This window comes from Rhinoderma darwinii, chromosome 10, assembly GCF_050947455.1.
Source record: "Rhinoderma darwinii isolate aRhiDar2 chromosome 10, aRhiDar2.hap1, whole genome shotgun sequence".
In the NCBI taxonomy this organism is placed as follows: Eukaryota; Metazoa; Chordata; class Amphibia; order Anura; family Rhinodermatidae; genus Rhinoderma; species Rhinoderma darwinii.
Genome location: NC_134696.1, coordinates 92,326,419 through 92,342,207, shown reverse-complemented (window position 1 = coordinate 92,342,207; position 15,789 = coordinate 92,326,419). Strand labels below are relative to the sequence as shown.

At 42.1% G+C, this 15,789-nt stretch overlaps 1 protein-coding gene across 1 annotated transcript; it reads right to left on the bottom strand.

The window, feature by feature from the left end:
- Positions 1-3,821: 3,821 nt before the first annotated feature.
- On the bottom strand, positions 3,822-7,985 carry LOC142661565 (sperm acrosome membrane-associated protein 6-like). Its single transcript, XM_075838991.1, has 8 exons — positions 7,313-7,985; positions 7,000-7,074; positions 6,828-6,905; positions 5,735-5,767; positions 5,548-5,625; positions 5,354-5,457; positions 5,064-5,223; positions 3,822-4,841 (listed from the first exon to the last, which is right to left on the bottom strand). The coding sequence occupies exons 1-8, from the start codon at positions 7,521-7,523 to the stop codon at positions 4,600-4,602; spliced, it is 981 nt and encodes a 326-aa protein (XP_075695106.1). The 5' UTR covers positions 7,524-7,985; the 3' UTR covers positions 3,822-4,599.
- Positions 7,986-15,789: the final 7,804 nt, after the last annotated feature.

Here is a 15,789-nt window from a genome sequence, read left to right as displayed (position 1 = left end):
TTGTATCACTGTGCTTGAGAAGGTCCTATTGCAGGATGAAAACGTTGCATTTTCTAGATGTTGACTAAATAAATTACAGTTTTTAATCGTCTTTCGGAGTGCTGCAAGATCTTCTTTTGAAAATTGTATTTAGTCCAAAGGATCAGTACTATTTGCTAAGCATCCAGATATAAATTTTCCTGCTGCTTTCCTTTTTTTGTCTATATATATAAATAAAGGTAAAGAAGCAGCACCGTTTCTCAAATTCGTAAAATTAGGGTGCAATTTTGCCGTTTGGACATGTGACCAGTGTCCCACAATCTGAAATAATCGACTGTGTACTTATCATCCTCCTACAGGACTAAAAAGAAACTCATACAAGGGGCGCATCAGCTGCAGCACTTAAAATAAGCAACTAATTGCAACTTCATATTTATGACAAAATTATTTAGTTTGGTTTAATTTCAACATTGTTTCACGTAATAGAATCCACTCCTATACAAATAGCCATTATCCGACTCAGGTACACATCTGGAGAAAAGGAGAGTTAATCTCGTAATGTGTTGATTTACTCCCGCCTCTTCAGTTGAGCTCCTCTGTCTCCCCCACCTCTGGGTTTTACAATGTGATCAATAATCCTAAACCGCAGATCTTTTTCTGTGTGATTAGCCTCAGTAAAATTTTTAGATACCGGCAGATCTAATCTTTTGTTGTGGATTGTGAATCTATGATTATTCATCCGTGTTTTAAAATCAAGTGTTGTCTCTCCTATATAAAACAAATTGCAAGGGCATTGTAGTAAATAAATTTCATGGTCCGATGTGCAGGTCAGCTAATGTTTGATCCGAAACTCTTTTCCATTAAAAGGGTGAGTGAAAATCTCCCCTTTCAAAATATACGAACAGTTGATACAATTCAAACAGGGAAGCAATCAAACTTTTTAGTTCCGAAGAACGCGTGTCTAGTCTCCCTGGTGCTACCAACATCTGCTCTTACCAACCTGTCCTTTCGATTATGTGATCGTTTATATGACATTAATGGTGGTAAATCGAACTCTGGGGCATGTTTTAGATTACTTTTAAGTATTGGCCAATGTTTACGAATTATCATTGCTATGTCGTTGCTCGATTCCGCGTATGTGGATATGAATGGTATCCGTCTACATATATTCTTTTTGGTGTCACTCTCTCTTCTGGAGGAGAGCTCTCTGGTGTCACTCTCTCTTCTGGAGGAGAGCTCTCTGTCTATTCCCATCACTCTATCCCTGTGTTGTTGAACAAGCTTTTTTGGATAGCCCCTGGATTCAAATTTCTCACCCATCTCATCCAGTCTATTCTCATTTTTTACTTGGCTCTCCACTATACGTCTCATCCTCAACAGCTGGGTCTAGGGTAGTGCCCTTACTAGTCGTATTGGGTAGTTACTCTCAAATTTCAACAGGCTATTTCTGTCCGTGGGTTTAATATAAATTTCGTTTGTCAATCTTGTATCAAGTTTTGTTATCGTGGTATCCAGAAATTGTATATACGTGGTCGACAGTACCACTATATATTCGATATCCGAATCTATATTATTAATAAACTCATGGGACATATCCAATTCTGCCGTGGTGCCCAGCCAAATGAAAAAAATATCATCTATGTATCTCCACCACTTCAGAACATGTCTGAAGTGGTGGGATACATAGACTGACTCACTCTAGAATGTTGCCATATAAATGTTGGCCTATGTGGGTGCCACATTGGCGCCCATTGCCATCTCTCTTCGCTGTATGTAGAACTGATCTCTGAATAGGAAATCATTCTGCCTCAAGACAGCCTCCAATAGTGAAAGGAGAAATTCAATGCACTCAGGTGTGTATTCACTTGTAGATGGAACTTTGTAAATTCCCGACAGTCCCCTACTGTGGTCAATCAACCTGTAATAGCTAACAATGTCGAACGAACACAGCAGGACCGTCATAGGGATTTATATACCTTTGATTTTAGACAAAAAATGTGAGGTGTCTCGTACATAGGGGGGCAACTCCATCGCTTGCGGAGTATCCTGTCCAAGAAAATAGAGATGTTACCAAAAATGGACCCAATGCTAGACACTATTGATATCCCTGGAGGTTTAATAAGGGACTTGTGTATTTCCGGAAGTATGTATATGATGGGTGTTATAGGATATTGTACATATAAGAATTACCTTAGGCTTTCATCAATGATGTCATTTGTGAGTGCTCTATCGAGTAATCTATGAATGTGTTTCCCTATATTAAACCCTTCCTGCTCCTGGACGTACTATTAGGTAATGGTAACTGTATCTGTATCGTTCGCGCTCCATGACCTAATAGTACGTCACGGGAGTAACGGCCATATCGTCCGTCTTCCCGACACATGTGTCCCCACTGATTAACCCCTTAAAAGCCGCGTTCAATAGCGATCGCGGTTTTTTAGGGGTTAAACCACCATCGACAGCCCACTACGCGATAGCGTCCGGCGATGGTGGCTATGGCAACCGGACGCCTAACAATGAACTCCGGCTACGCCATCTACGGAAGCCTAGTGGGGGTCCTGACAAAGTCAGGACCCACTATGCTTGCTGTCAGTGAGTAGCTGACAGCTCTAATGCGGTGTATTAGAATAGCGATCAGGGCCTCCTGCCCTCAAGTCCCCTTGTGGGACAAAGCAATAAAGTAAAAAAAAAAAGTAAAATGTGTCAAAATAAGAAAATAAAAGTTTTCAAAGTAATAAAAGTAAAAATCCCCCTTTTTCCCTTATCAGTCCTTTATTATTAATAAAAATAGATAAATAAACAAAAAAAACTATACATAATTGGTATTGCCACGTCCGTAACGGCCTAAACTACAAAATAATTTTGTTATTTATCCCGCACGGTGAACGCCATAAAAGAAAATAACAATAAACCATATCAGAATCACAATTTTTTAGTCACTTCACCTCCCAAAAAATGGCATAAACAGAGATCAAAAAGTTGCATGTACCTAAAAATGGTGCTGATGGAAACTACAGTTCGTTACGCAAAAAACAAGTCCTCGCCCGGTTTTCTTGATGGAAACATAAAAATTTTATGGCTCTTAGAATAAGGCAACACAAAAAGTAAATGATTTTTTTACAAAAAGTATTTTATTGTGCAAAAATAGAATAAAAAAACAAAAGTAGAATTGCAGTTTTTTAGTCTCCACGCCTCTTAAAAATTGAATAAAAACTGATGAAAAAGTCGCATGCACCCCATGAAAACTGCAATGAATTCCTCAAGGGGTCTAGTTTCCAAAATAGAGTAAATCTATGGTAATTCAAACGAAAAGCTATGGTTTCCATTCGGTTTCCGTTCATCGGTTCCCCTGACGGAAATATCTGATGGAACCCGTGATCGGAATCCTCATGCAGATGTGAACGAAGCCTTAGATGCCATCGGTAACAGCTTGATCCTGTGCGTTACATGCATTTTGTGGGCCAAATGGGTTGAGGCCCACTCAGATGTGCTTTGCCCCCCCTGTGCTAAACACCTACATATGCCTCTGCTTCCGAGTACTTCCCTGTCCCCCTAATTCACCAGACTTGAACCCAATTGAACATCTGTGGGACCTCGATCGTCTTGTTCGCTCTATAGATCCTCCCCCATGCACCCTCCAGCAAATGTGGGATGCACTGCAGTCAGCCTGGCGCCAGATACCGGAGACCACCTACCAGCACCTTACTGAGTCACTGCCAGCCTGTCTAGCTGCTGTCCATACTGCACACAACGGTTACTCTGGATATTACCTAGTGGTCATAATTATTGGACTCGACTGTGTACATAAGGCTGGGGAACCTCTTTAAGTTGCTATTTAATAAAACACAATTTAAGTTTTTTCGTTTTTATTTTATAGATATTAGGATAAGAATAGGGTTAGGTAATAACCCTGCAGAGATATAATGCTGCAGGTAAGGGGTGGTGGTGTCCTCTTTTTTCTGAACATCTTTTCCAGGTTTCTTTAGGGTGCGCCGCCTATGACCGGTGATAAAGGTCATATCCAGGCTTGAGGGTTCCCACTGTGACTCTGCAGCGTTGGTTCTGCTGCAGGTTAGATGTAAATGGGTGTTTTTCTCCCTCTTGTTCCTGAATATTATTTCCGGGTCACTACAGGGCGCTCCACAATGACCAATGATAAGGGTCTTGTCCAGACTTGAGGGGTTCCCACTTTGCCTCTTACTTTTTTTTATTTGTTTTTGAGCCGTAGGGTTTGGGTAATAAGCCTGCACAGATAGTTTCAATACTTGGGTGTTGTTCTTCTCCTCACTTTCCTGAACATTTCCAGGTCCCTTCAGAGTGCGCAGCTTTGACCGGTGATAAAGATCTTGTCCAGGTTTGAGGGGTTCCCACTGTGCCCCTGCAGCGATGGTTTTGCTGCAGGTTAGATTTGATTAGGTGGTGACCTCCTTATCTTCATCCTGAACATTATTCACGGTCTCTTTTGGGTGCGCTGCTTTCATGATAGGGTTCGTGTCCAGGCTTGAGGAATACCCATGATGTTTCTTGAGAGTCTGTTGTTATTGACTCCAGATGTTTTTGACTCCATATGATAATGCCCTGACGGGACGATGGTTCTTGATGTTTTTGTATTTATTTTTCTTAGTCCACACTGAGGGCATAACGCCACAGGGCTCCAACCAATAATGTCACTATCAGGCAGCAGACTCCGGCATAGATGGCATAGAGGATATAGCTCTGGAAGAATGTTTGGATTTTCTCCAGGGTGGAGGGTACATGTTTAACCATTTCCTCCTCCTTCTCCTCTGGTATTTTTGTTGATTCCAGAGCATGACGGAAGTATCGCTCTACTTCGGAGGCTTCCCTTGTATCAGTCGGTGTCACTGAAATACAGAAGATAAATAGAAGTAAATAATGAGAATGTCGTCTTCTGTATAAACAGCGCTGGATCATAGACAGACATAGATTTTCAGAAAGATTTCTTTACTGTAAGAGCAGTGCAGAGGCGGGAGGAGTCGCTGATCTAGTATATACATTTAAGTGACCAGTCAGAATATTCTAGAAAAGAAAATATTTGAGAGACTTTAAACTTTCAGAAGTCTTACCATCTAGATAGTAGAATTGGCGGAGTATGATGTCATCATCCTCATCCGTGACCTCGCAGGCATAAGTCCCCTTGTGGCTGGCTCGTGTAGGCTCAATCATCACAAATAGGTCTTCCCCACTATAGATGTCTTTAAAATAACCTAAATCAGTCGCCTTCATCTATAAATGAAAATGTTGATGACATCAGAGAAGACATTCCTCACATGTGGAGTAGGAACGAGGGGGGATTTTGGGTTGGTCTTTGTACTGTAATATAACGGTTATAAATGCAACCTGAATAAAAACTTACGTTTTTGGCGTACTTCCAGACGACTGTCGCATAGTCCGGAAGGGGAAAGGACGACCCGCAGTTGATGATGGTCTTTTCCAGCTCTATCACATGGATTTCCTCAACTGAAAAGACAGAGAAGGGAAACAATGGTCTAACACAACTATAAACTAACAGCTTTACATGAGATTTATAAATTGATGATAGAAACTTACTGGGACAGGTCACGGGGAGCTGGCAATCCTCCTCAGCACATCGGCTGCATTTAAAGACTCGGGCCTCTTTCTGAAGGCCTGGGGAAAAAACACAGAGAGAGAGGGGTCAAATGTCTGAGGTAAATGAAGACCCCCCATGTACATAACGGAGGTCACACGTATCATCCTGTCTGATGACATTACTCACCGCATGGAGGTTTGCATTCTGCCGCTGTATGACCTAATGGAAGGAATAGATACGGTTAAAGAGGCTCTGTCACCAGATTCTCAAATCCCTATCTCCTATTGCATGTGATCGGCGCTGCAATGTAGAGAACAGTAAAGTTTTTGTGTTTTTTTTAAACGTTCATTTTTGGCCAAGTTATGAGCTATTTTATATTTATAAGCTTTGAAATGGACAACTGGGCGTGTTTTTTTTCGTATGTCCAACTGGGCGTGTATTGTGTTCTTAACTGGGCGTGTTTACTTGTTTTACTAACTGGGCGTTGTGAATAGAAGTGTATGATGCTGACCAATCAGTGACCAATCAGCATCATGCACTCCTCTCCATTCATTTACACAGCACATAGTGTTCTTACTAGAACGATGTGCAGCCAGATACACAAGTGTCCTGATAATGAATACACATGACCTCCAGCCTGGACGTCATGTGTATTCAGAATCCTGACACTTCTGAATCTTTTCTGTGAGCTTCCAGCAAGGGAAACAAAATCTCGTTTACCTCGTAATCTCGCGAGATTACGCGTGGCTTGCTGGAATCTCACAGAAAAGAGTCAGAAGTGTCAGGATTCTGAGTACACATGACGTCCAGGCTGGATTTCATGTGTATTCATTATCAGGACACTTGTGTATCTGGCTGCACATCGTTCTAGTAAGAACGCTGTGCTGCTTGTAAATGAATGGAGAGGAGTGTATGACGCTGACTGGTCACGGATTGGTCAGCGTCATACATGTAAACACGCCCATTTAAAAACACAATACACGCCCAGTTGGACATAACGAAATAAAAAAGCCCAGTTGTCTATTTCAAAGCTCATTTGCATAAATATAAAATTGCTCATAACTTGGCCAAAAATTAACGTTTTTAAAAAAAACAAAACGTTACTGTTCTCTACATTGCAGCGCCGATCACATGCAATAGGAGATAGGGGTTTGAGAATCTGGTGACAGAGCCTCTTTAAGGCTGAATTATGTTGTGTGGGGGAGGGGGAGCAGACAAGAGATGATGGAGAATATATAGAACATGTACTGTCTGTATCTCAGGATCTTTAGTTACTTACTTGCGGCACGGTCTTTTACGCCTTTAACAAATTCAGCGATTTTGATTTCAAATTGTTCCACCCAAGATGGCGGAAAGTCTAAAAGAAATTAGAGATAAATAGAGAGAGATAAACATTGAATTTTGACAATTTAAAAGAAGTTCATGAAAAATGTGAGATTTAATGAACTTACATAATTCGCTGATTTGTTTGACTTCTTTTTCGAAGCCCTTCAGATACAATCTGATCCTTTGTATCTGGGAAAAGGCTGTAAAGAGAAGAAGACACATGAGATTCATGCCGGGTCCTGCAGACATTGTATAAAGTGATCTATGATGGAGATGGGGTTCCTGGGTGAATATTATGTACAAGAGATTTCCTGCTCTGACTGCTGTTAATGCTACAAGTGACGCTTCAGTCTAGCAGGACAATAGCTCAATACTGAGATGACATGTTCTATGTATAAGATGAAGGAGTGATGAGAAATAGCAGCAGATAATAGTTACCTATCACGGTGTCAGTCAGGGGCTCGAAACCCCTGTGAAGCCTCTGGAGACAGTCTATGGCCTCCATCTTCTTCAGCGAGACAGGATATTGGCAGATACTGGCTCTGTCTGCTGGAGTAGTGAAGCAGTTGAGGCAAGATGTCACCACCTCCGCTCCACATAGAAGAATTACTATCTGCAGCCGCAGATAGTAAAAAGTTATAAATCGCATGACGTTTCGTCACAAAATCACTTCAGCTTGCGAACCTGAGAAAACAGAGAAATGTGATGAGGAGATTTTTGCTGCAGGGGAATAGGATCCATTGTCCGTGGCCTGTTCCTTCTATCTATTCACTATATACAGGTTGTGGCCGATAGGGTGACATGAGATAAAGACATCATATCATGGCCCCTGGGGTCCCTAAACTGACAGAATACAGACTGCTGTATATGCCGCCTGATATTCCGCATAGTTCTGCAGGTTATTATAGGATCCCTCCTGGTTATAAAGGAAATGTTACCAATAATAACTTTATATTAGAGAATTGCCGATAATGTAATTCTATAATATATTATTTTCTAGTGACTTCGAGGCATCCAGTACTCACGTGTCACATCCAGCTGACGAGTGACTGATCTGTGCCCAGCGCCATATTCTATACTCCGGTGACATCACAATAGCATATTACTGGGTTTATAGTAAGACTTCACATTTAATAAACCTATACTAGAATATTCTGGAACCTTCTAAACATCAGTATAATAATATATACTTATCATTGGCATAGCCATAGGGGTACAGAGGTTTTAGTTATACCTGGGCTCTAGTGCCAAAGTGGGGCATAGAAGGTGACAGCAGTGCTATACATGACACCAGATGGAGTTGGGGCCTTTGGTGCAGATGTTTTGCCTTTTGGCCTCGGACCATCAAGCTCTGCCTCTAGTGGTTATTACTGGAACTGCTCCTCTACAAGTGCAAATGATAACAGTCCATCCATTCAATATAAGAGCTGACTGACTCCATAGCCTGAGAGGGACCATATTAACATTCTAGTTATAAGCTATGACTTCATTATACTGGGACACTGGGATTCCTTCTAAACCAGCAATAATGGCAAAATGATCAAATATCTAGATAATCTTAGTACAGGAATTATAATGCACACACAGCAGAATCATCCACAGACATAGTAAAAATCCAGTACTCACGTGTCACATCCAGCTGATGAGTGACTGATCTGTGCCCAGCGCCACATTCTATACCCCAGTGACATCACAATAGACAGGTATGACATCACAATAGACAGGTGTGGTGAGGCTGCTGGGTGACATCACAATAGACAGGTGTGGTGAGGCTGCTGGGTGACATCACAATGGCTGTTCATGGTGCAGGTTAGTCACATGACTTTACCATTCAGAACTTCCGGACATTACATGTCTCATTATTGTATTTTAATAGGATTGAATTCTAGGATCACATGTGATAAATGTATACTAATATATTCAGAAATTACATCAAATCTATTCCCGAATATATACTAGTCCTTCCCAATGAATTAGAATATTATGAAAAAGTTTATTTATTTCAGTAATTCAATTCAAAAAGTGAAACTCTTATATTATATAGATTCATTACACACAGAGTGATCTATTTCCGGCATTTTTTTCTTTTAATGTTGACGATTATGATAATAGTTAATGAAAACCCAAAATTTAGTGTCTCAGAAAATTGGAATATTATATAAGCCCAATTAAAAAAATTAGGGCTCATTGAGTCGTGTGTGTATCAACAACGGCCGTCACACGGACTCATGTATTTCAATGGGGCCGTTCACACGACCGTTGTTTCAACGGAGCGTTTGAAGGGTCCGTGAAAAAATAGGACATGTCCCATTTTACTGAGTCTCACTTATGCCTCCATAGACTCTAGTTTAGGGGGGATCCGTGACAACACGTCCCGCACTGGTGCACCTCGGATGTGAAAAACTTCAGCCTTACTGTACTAGTGACATGGACAGAAGACCCTCATTAAACACCCTCACCTCTGGTATGAAAAAAAACATCTTATGTAAAATTCCACAATGGCGCAAGTATCAAAAAGTTGGTGCGCAAAAAACTACAACGAAGCAGAAGTCAAGCAATCAGATTGAAGTTTAAATTTTACTTGTGGAAAGGCATCTGACTAGTCACAATAGCACTGGTTTACTGCATGTTATGGAGGTCACAGGTGGTCGGAAGTGCGGGTGACATTCAGTGAGACATCTGCCCATCCCCCAGCAACCCATACTCCGCTACCATGAAGGGTGCCAATCCTTCACTATTATATAAGGAATGGGAACAAACAGACATTATGCAATATGTCCAAAAATCTATTGATCTACCAATCTCCATCACTCCACCCGCAATAACTGAGTTTTACAATTCTTGCATCAAAGTTGCAGTGCGGCGCAACTGTATGGGAGGTGGCAGTCACGTGTAACTTTGCATAGTTTATTCTGGTAGAATAATAGTTTGTGGATGTATGTGATTTTTTTATGTATTATCGAAAACATATAAATATACACGACAATGGTTTGCTTCTTATTTACATCTTTTTTTTTTTTTACAAAAATTTACGTGGTAAAGCCTACAAACACTCGAGAGGCAGCCATTTTGTGAGCAGGAATAAAACTCAGCATAATGTGACCAACAACCAAGTGACATCCCCAAAACATAAGCCACAAAGGACCTCTAGCCACCAATTTCAAGTGGCTTGCAAGGCAGCCATTTTGTGATCTTAATTTACTCCACAAAATGGCTGCTTTTAGTGCCTCAGAGATATCAGTAGGTTCAAGTTGCTCATTAGGCAGCCTTGTATATTGGTAACAGGTAGGCCTGAAATTCTATACAAAATGTCACATTTTTCTGTCACAGCAAATCAAATGGCGACTAATCTCAATCATATTCAATGGCAGACATGATATTCCTCAATATCAAAACAGCCCTTCTTGCCATAACAGCCAATCAGAATCTGTGTTTCATTTTTTCAACACAATGTAGAAAATAACACCTGAATTCTGATTGGTTGCTATGGGCAACAGGGAGCTTTGTGTGACACTATATACAAGGGGGGAGCGCTGTGTGACACTATGTACAAAGGGTGAGGGCTGTTTAGCACTATATACAAGGGGGGGCTGTGTAGCGCTATCCACAGCGGTATGTGTGTGGTGCTCTTTATAGGGGGGCTTTTTGGTGCTATTTACAAGAGGGGGAGAGCTGTGTGGCGCTCTCTATAGGGGGGCTGTATGGCACTATCTATAGGGGCTGTGTGTAACGCTTTCTACGAGGGGATGTGTGATATCTACAGGAGGCTGTGTGTGGCGCTATCTATGTGGGTGTGCAATATCTACAGGGGCTGTGTGTGGCACACTGTACAGGGGGCTGTGTGTGGCACTATGTACAGGGGGCTGTGTGTATGTGGTGTTTTATAGTGTGTGTGGTATTATTATATTCAGGCGCACAGTGTTTGGTGCTATTATATTTAGGGGCACAGTATGTGGCACCATAATAACTTTATTTTCGTTTATAGGTGTGGAAATGTTGGAAAAGTAAGGAGCCGAAGACATCTGAGTGGCAAATTCTGCAGAAATGAGTCATGGCCGAGAGAAGTCGTCATGAGCTCCGGACCGGATGGAGAAGAAAAGAGGGAAAAAACGACTAGAATCTGAGACGTCGTCACCTGTGAGTCACTAGATTTATAGAGAATCTGTCACCTCTCCTGACATGTTTATTATAGGAAATCCTTGTTTTTCACAAAAAGTCTTTCTGCAGTCCAGGACTGATAGATAATTCCCAGTTGTGATGGTGCATTATGTGTGGTTTATTGTGAGTCCTCAGCAGAGAGGAATGACTCTGTAATGAGGTACCATAGGTCTTGTCTCCAGCCTATGGACAATCAGACGAGTCAGAGGTGAAGTCCACAAGACATAAAGTGTTCTCATTGTCCAGTCTCCACAGGGGGTCATCAGGAGACACCACAGTTATATTCAGCTCAGGTGCAGACCAGCAAACAAAGGTGATCCAATTATCTCCCCCCGTGTGTCCTCATCCCGGCTGTGGCAATACACATAATAGTACAAAGGACCACAACTCACATACAGACATTAGAGACACAAACTAAAGTCATTATAATGATGGTGACTAAAAACTGCCAAGGTGTTCCTCCCCCTGAGGGGTTTATAAGGGCTTGTCCTGGGGAGGATGGAGATCTTCTGGATTTAGACCTTCAGGAGAGCTGAAGCTGAGGCCGGCGCTCTGAAGATGTTCCTGTGACTACCTGATTTTGTGGACTGTGTGTTGTTCCTGCATTCAACGTGACTTATCCTGTCAGCATTGGATACAATAAACCCTGTTGGAGTTGCCCTGTCGTCACTGGCTCTGTTGATCTTGTATTAACTTAACGAACCCCATGACACCCTTGTTAGGAGGATGTGTCCCAGCACAGTGTGATACTGTCAGTATGTAGGGACACAGCCCTGTGACAAGGGGAATCATAACACCCATTTGTTAATGCTTGCCCAAAAAGGTAGTGTTAAAAATAGTTACGGCGTGGCAGGGCAGCGGTACGGAAGGGGGGCCCAAGTTTGGGTAACAGCCCATGGTCTACTCAATCCGCCACTGCATGCTGTATAGGGATACACCCAATTGACAAGGGGAATGGCAACACCCAGATGATAATTTATTCATACATTTCCAGGAGGAGTAACAGTGGAATGGCACAATGTAGAGCTCTCTGAAAAGATGCTCCAGAATTGTTATTTCCTGAGAAGTACAAGTATTTACAAAAACAGACATGTCAGGAGGATTATTATGGAGAACAGTTCAGATTGGAATATTCACCTTCCAAAAAAGAATCCATAAAATCCAAAAGGGTAAATACTCAGCAAACTGAGCCCTTTTTCTTCATATTTCCTTTTTTTTATGACATGTCCGTCACCGTTTTCTATACACTGTGTCAGAGGACAGAACATGTTCTATTTTTGGACGTTTTCACGGCCCGGCGGCCCTCATAGAAGTCAATGGATTCGTTTTTAACAGCCGTTTCTCAGAAAGACATCCGGACGGCACGGCTGTTATAAACTGATCCTGGCCCTCACAAAGGGTCTCAATTGTATCCGCGACCTTAGGTTTAGGTTCCTTTAAAGGGGCTGTGCCATAAGTAAAGCTCCTGTCTATATGCCCTATTATCCAGTACAATGTATATGACCCTTTCTCTAACATCATGTTTATATAAAGTTTACACGTCAATTTCCTTGTTTTTATGTTTTTTTTTTACTTCGTACACAGGAAAGGTTTAGTAATAGGTGATATCGGAAGCCAGCAAACTGATAAAAGTGACTTTCGCAAGAGGTCACATCTCTGCCAAACGTAGATCATGGAGACCCCCTAGTGGCGTCTGGAGAATATCATTTGATACTCACCGTTCTCATATATCGCAAACCTCCCAACTCCGAATTCCGGGTGGTGTCCCACTGCCCCGGGTGGCCGGGGGTATGTCCCGCTGTCAAAGTAATTCTGAAGCAGGGAACCATCAGCTCCCTGCTTCAGAATTAGTTCAGAGCGGAGGAGTAGAGGGAGCTCCTCCGCTCAACGAGGCCCCCCACGGGCACAGTGCTGCTACTTTAAATTACATTACTGTCCATATATGGACAGTGACGTCAGTGGCTACTCCTGGAGCGAAATCCCCGGCCAGATTCAGCAACGGGGATTCCGCTCAAGGTGTAGCCACTGAAGTCACTGTCCTTATATGGACAGTACCGTCAAGGGCTTCCCCGAGCACAGCGCTTAAAGTAGCAGCACTGTGCCCAGGGAGTCCTCGGCGAGTGGAGGAGCTCCCTCTGCTCCGCTACTCTGGCGGTCCTTTTTCCTGCAAGGGAACCTGTCCTCACCATTTTAGCTTGGTCAACTCGGCCTACTTGCTCGGGAGTGACGTTGGCACGCTATTTCAAGATAGCGGAGTTGAGCAGGCTAAGATGGCGAAAACAGGTGCACTTGCGGGAAAACGGGCCGCCCGAATGTGGCACTGGTGGAGTTATTAGCATATGGAAATAAAATCTTTCACCTGGGCAAACAAGGTAATACAAAGCAATCAGAATGTAAGTGGGCACATAGTTTTACAAGACCTACCAAACGCTGGGACCAGTTTAGCAGGCAAATAGGAACTGACAGGTCCCCTTTAAATCTTTTGGGGCCCATTGAAAAATCTGTAAAATAATCTGTAATCTGTAACAATGCCCCACCTACCTTGTGCCATATATATATATACTGGAGCCTTTTCATGTGGCCTTTGGGCCCCCTTACGTACCAGGGCCCATGTGTGCCTGCTACCTCTGAACCCCCTATAGTTATCAGCCCAGCTATAAACTGAGCTGAACATTCAATAGAACCTTTAAAAATGTGGCGTTATCTTTCCAGATGCCTCTGTATAAGCTGCACTTTCCTGCCTTGGCTTTCAAGTTGCCCATGTCATACCTTTCAATGGATCACGGCCGGGACTCGGTCGACATAGTCGTTCGTGTGCATTAGGTGTTAATGAAAAAAAAAACACAATAATAATAACAATAATTATAAGGTTACTGTAAGTATTTATTTAAGTGCTCGGACAATATCGTGTTTTTTTTTTCCTACATGCTTTTTGATGTAAAGTATAGGAGGAAAGGCTTTAAATATTTAAGGGCTCATGCTCACATTTTATATGGCCGCAAAAAACAGATCCGCGGAAAAACAGACTTAAGGTTCTCCGACTATAAGCTGATCATAAAGTGCCCGGCTGCGGAGACCCCCGACAATCAGCTGTAATCTGTGGCGGAACTTGGCAGAAAGTGTTCAATTCCCCTACAGCGCCACCACAGGAAAAATTGTGAATAACACATTTTCCATTAAAATCAATGGGCTGTCCATGTAAAGCACAGACACGCTGGGTCCTCCAGAGCGTGAGACGTTCTTTGTAGATGATCTCAGCTCCAGCTTATTCGTAGAGGATACAAATGAGACCCCCCGTTACTAACTCAGAATTAATCAATATGGTATTTGTAAATGGGTTTTGACAACCTCTTTATATATAAAAAAAAATTATAGAGACCAGCCCTGCTACTAGTTCTCATGTTATGGTATCATTTACAGTAATCTAATGCTCTGCTTAAATGACTTCCTTGTCTTGGGGAATCAAAAGTTGAAACCATATCCAGTAATTATCGGTTCTTCTTCCGTGAAAGTTTCTAATATTACTGACTATGGCGTTTAATCATTAAGAGGCAAAGATGTGACGTTGCTCCTTCCGTGTATATGGAGACCAGTCTGTACGTTGTATCAGCAAAAACGTATAAATTCCAGCTCCCCTCTTCCCCATCCCATTCAGTTTGCTATACAATAGGGCAAAGAATAATGCAAATATTTCTACAAGTTGTAACCAAATAAGCCCCAGAAGAATAGCTGTAATCTCTGCAGCCGCCACCTGGCAATCTGTGAATCTTCGATCTCTACATTTTATTCTATAGCGAAATATCGCCATATTATTTTACACAATGGATCATCATATTACCATTTAAATGGGTTTTCTAGGTTTTCTAGTATAATCATTGTATAATGAAAAGTTATGCAACTTTCTAATATACTAGCATTGCCTAGACAAGATACAATTGTAGCAAACCCTCAGCTGTGACTCCTATGTGAGCGTCGTTCACATCTGCGTTGGGGTCCCGTTCTGACGTTCCGGCTGGGCTTTCCGTCAGAACGGGACAACAGAGACAAACGGAAATCAATGGTCATGGAAACCTCTGGTTTCCGTTTGTGTCAGTTTGTATCTGTTCAGGGTCCCGGTCTGACGGAAAGCTCCGGCGGAACGTCAGAATGGGACACCGACGCAGATGTGAACGAAGCCTTAGATCTGTATAGTTTTCAGCCACTGGATGTAAACCAGACTGTTTTCATTCAGTGACAACAAGAAGAGATTTGCTGTGGAGCGTATATGAAAAAGTTGCAGAACTTTTCATTATACAGTGATTAGGATTTATTAACTTAAAGTGTAACTAAACTTTTAAAAAACTTTTGACATGTCATAGTGACATGTCAGAAGTTTTGATCGGTGGGGTCCGAGTACTGAGACCCCCACCGATCGCTAAAACAAAGCCGCAAAAGCGCTTGGGTGAGCATCGTGCCGATTAGTGTCTGATCGGTTTTCCTTGGAAAGCCAAGAAAACAGTATACAGACTCATAGACTTTCTATTGGGCCCATACACCGCTCGGAGGAAAGTCGAGGAAAGCCGATCAGAAACGAAGCGGCACACACTGCTCACCTGATCGCTTCTGCCGCTTCATTTTAGCAATCAGTGGGGATCTCAGTGCTCGAACCCCCACCGATTAAAACTTCTAATATGTCAATATGATGTCAGAAGTTTTTAAAAGTTCAGTTACACTTTAAAGGGGTATTCTAGTTTGAGCAAATAAATATTATTTTTTGA